This window comes from Nothobranchius furzeri, chromosome 7 (assembly GCF_043380555.1).
Source record: "Nothobranchius furzeri strain GRZ-AD chromosome 7, NfurGRZ-RIMD1, whole genome shotgun sequence".
NCBI lineage: Eukaryota > Metazoa > Chordata > Actinopteri > Cyprinodontiformes > Nothobranchiidae > Nothobranchius > Nothobranchius furzeri.
This window is the reverse complement of record NC_091747.1, coordinates 45,410,801-45,414,046: the sequence shown is the minus strand read 5'-3', so window position 1 is coordinate 45,414,046 and position 3,246 is coordinate 45,410,801. Positions and strand designations below refer to the sequence as shown.

Sequence of the window (3,246 nt, the reverse complement as noted above, 5' to 3'; positions counted from 1 at the left end):
TCCGTTGGAAGAAAACATGAAGGTGGTGCCTGAAATTTATGTACAAAAAAAGAGATTAAATTAAATCTGAGAAAATATTTTATTTTAAATTATACAGATATTTTAATTACATCCTGAAATTTTACTTGTTGGATTGAGCTAACGTTCCTCTTGATTATTATTTTTCAGGGACTTTACGGACTTTTGAATTTTTATGCTCGCGATTGCCCCCTCAGGCCAAAAGCGTAACAGCAGCTTCAATAGTAGGCTCGTGCACGAGGCGCGCATGCTGTACGTGCACACTCCTCAATGAAAATAACAGCTGAGACAGTCCCTTGTTTGTGTGTACGTGTACGTGTGTGTGTGTGTGTGTGTGTGTGCGTGTGTGTGTGTGTGTGTGTGTGTGTGTGTGTGTGTGTGTGTGTGTGTGTGTGTGTGTGTGTGTGTGTGTGTGTGGCCCAGAGGACAGGAGAACGTGCAGCTAATTAATTAAATAATTTGGTTCTGTACCTTTCTCTTCAGCACAGCCAACAAAGATTTATGATGGGTCAGTCCTCCTGCATGCTCAGATCATTCCCTTCCCTTGCTTGAAAAATTGTTCCAAAATGAAAGTTGAACCCACATCTTTTTTATCTGTGAATTAAATGCCGTTCGGCGAGTCTCAAATAAAAATTTGGGCATCTTACTGTAAAAAACATAAACCATTAATGTAAAAAAGAAACTCTAAATGAACTATGTTCACATCCAGAATCAAACCCAGGTCTTCTGCATGAGAGTCAGACATCTCTCAAGGTGAGCTACACAATAGTAACATTCATAGCATCTGTAATTTTTATATCCTTAATAACACCTGAAACAACGCCAAACCAAAGAACGGTTCGGAGCAAAAATGGCTAGTTTGTTGCTAATTTGCAGGAAATATCTAGAAGAAAGTTCTACAGAAAGTAGCTAAGGGTCCTCAGATATGTAGCTACGTTCATCACTAGGCGTTAGGAACAGCGACAAAGTCACTGAGTTGGCACTGCTGCTAAAGCTACAGATAGCAAATGCTACGGGCTATGCCTGAGCGTGAACGCGCATGAAGCAGCCTGCTCGACCCGAGCATCTCTCTTTTTATGTGATTTTACAGAAAAACAGGCAATCACAGTAAAAATGCCAGGGCTCATTCTACAGGACCAGGGCATTGCAGGAGAATGTATGAAGAAGACATTTATTATTTCTCTACATGTTTTATATAATATCTATGTATATACAGTATAATGTATCTGTATGTATAACATACGAAAGATCAGACCATATCTAACACAATGTGCCACCTAGCTCCTGGTGCAATCTACTGTCATCTCCCGCCTCGATTACTGCAATGCCCTTCTAACTGGTCTTCCAGCCTGTACTGTGAGACCTCCTCAAATGGCCCAGAACGCAGCGGCGCGTCTGGTCTTCAATCAGCCAAATAGAGCACACGTCACCCCTCTGTTCATTGAGCTCCACTGGCTACCGCTAGCAGCACGCATTAAATTCAAATTGCTAACACTAGCATACAGAGTCTGAGATGGTACGGCTCCCATCTACCTGAATCCTCTTGCAAAGGCTTACGTCTCGGCCCGGCCGCTCCGGTCATCCCAGGATCGTCGGCTAGCAGTGCCAACACCACGCTCAGGACAATCCAGACTCTTCTGATGCATCGTTCCACAAATGTGGAATGACCTACCAAGCACTACCAGAACTGCGGCTTCCTTTTCAATTTTCAAGAAACTCCTGAAGACCCTGCTCTTCAGAGCATCTTCTTAACTAGCACCTTCCCTGCACCCGCCCCCCCTCTCTACTGTCCACTCCTTGTTCCCTCCTCTCCATGATTGATGTCAAATTGTTGTTATTGTTGTTGTTAGCCTCAAGGGCAACATGCCGATTATCACTTGTAAGTCGCTTTGGACAAAAGCGTCTGCTAAATACATAAACATAAACATAAACATGTTTTGGCTGTCAAACTTCCATAATGCCCCTTTAAGACAAAACAAAAAATCAAGGAAAATGATTAAACCAATAAAAGCTGGACAAAATGAAGTAAAACAATTTTATCAGGAAGAATCTGTAGAATTTTAAGACCTAAACACAAACCTGTTACAGCATCTTAATCATTTGATTATTTTGAAAACAGAAAATAAATGAAGTAATGAATGCTTTATAACGCATTGTATTTGTTAACGCTACAGAACCACTTTATTTTGTCATTTCTTTACCTTTGCCAGGTCAACACAGTTAATTTGGCTCGGTGCTGCAGCGACACATCCCAGCAGACAGAGCAGCAGAATTCCCCTCATGATGAGTCCTGACTGTCCTCCTGTCTGCTCGTTCTTCTGATATGTAGGATCATTGTAGCAGGTTACATCTGATTCAGATGTAGTTTAACACCAAAGTCCAGCTCACTCCCTGTGTTTGTTCTACCTTTTCTCATTTGTGGATGAAAGTTCGTGTATTGATTATAAAATCCCTTCAGCTTCAAACCAGCGGTTCTTGACTGCAGCTCATTTAAAATATTTACATTTTATTGAATAACTGAAGTGAAGTTGATGCACAAACAGCGATCATTGTTACTGGGGACAGAGGTGTTACTGCAAAACCTAGAAATAGTAAAGGTTAGCCAGCAGGGTCATGACAACCTGTGGCCAGCAGGCGGTGCTGTTGGTAGAGAAGTTATGACTGTGAATAACTCACCTGGTGGTGAGTTGGCTTCAATGGTGGACGAGGATACCCGTCAGACCTGGCAGGCCCAAATGCATTGTCTGCTAGGAATGTCTGGCAGAGTCTTCTGTCAGAAGAAGTTTCAAATCCCACCTCTGACAGACAGCACTTCCAAAATGTTCTGAGAGGGGGACATTGAGTTAGAGTTAGCCATGTTCCATGTTACCATTTTCAATGCGGCCAACTGAAGCTGCGGCCGCAGGGTCGTTGGTGCCTGTCGTGGTGTCAATCCCTCAACCCGACAGTGACAGTTAGGGATGTTGTCAAGCTGAAGGAGTCCAATTGGGTCTTTATGGCCTGTGGGACTCCAGAGGCAGCTGATAGGTACCGGCTGTCCAAGTGGAATGCAGCCCGGGTGGTCACAGAGGCAGATACGCGGGCATGGGAGGAGTTCAGTGAGACCATAGAGCAAGTAGGCTTTGAGGAGATTCTGGTCCACCATCCAATGCCTCAGGAGGAGAAAGCAGTGCGCTACCAACACTAGTGGGGATGGTGTGCTGCTGACCTCTACTTGGGACGTTGTGG

The 3,246-nt window shown here is 43.7% G+C and overlaps 1 protein-coding gene across 1 annotated transcript in view; it reads right to left on the bottom strand.

Annotated features, from left to right (window-relative positions):
• Nucleotides 1-2,379, bottom strand: part of LOC107382557 (uncharacterized) — a 3,567-nt gene extending 1,188 nt beyond the window's left edge. Inside the window, exons 1-2 of the mRNA XM_015954730.3 lie at nt 2,220-2,379; nt 1-29 (exon numbers count right to left, since the gene is read on the bottom strand). The exon at nt 1-29 is cut by the window's left edge and continues 31 nt beyond it. Coding sequence (XP_015810216.3) covers nt 1-29; nt 2,220-2,300 — 110 coding nt within the window. The 5' untranslated portion in view covers nt 2,301-2,379. The remainder of the gene's footprint in view (nt 30-2,219) is intronic.
• Between the last annotated feature and the right edge of the window lie 867 nt (nt 2,380-3,246).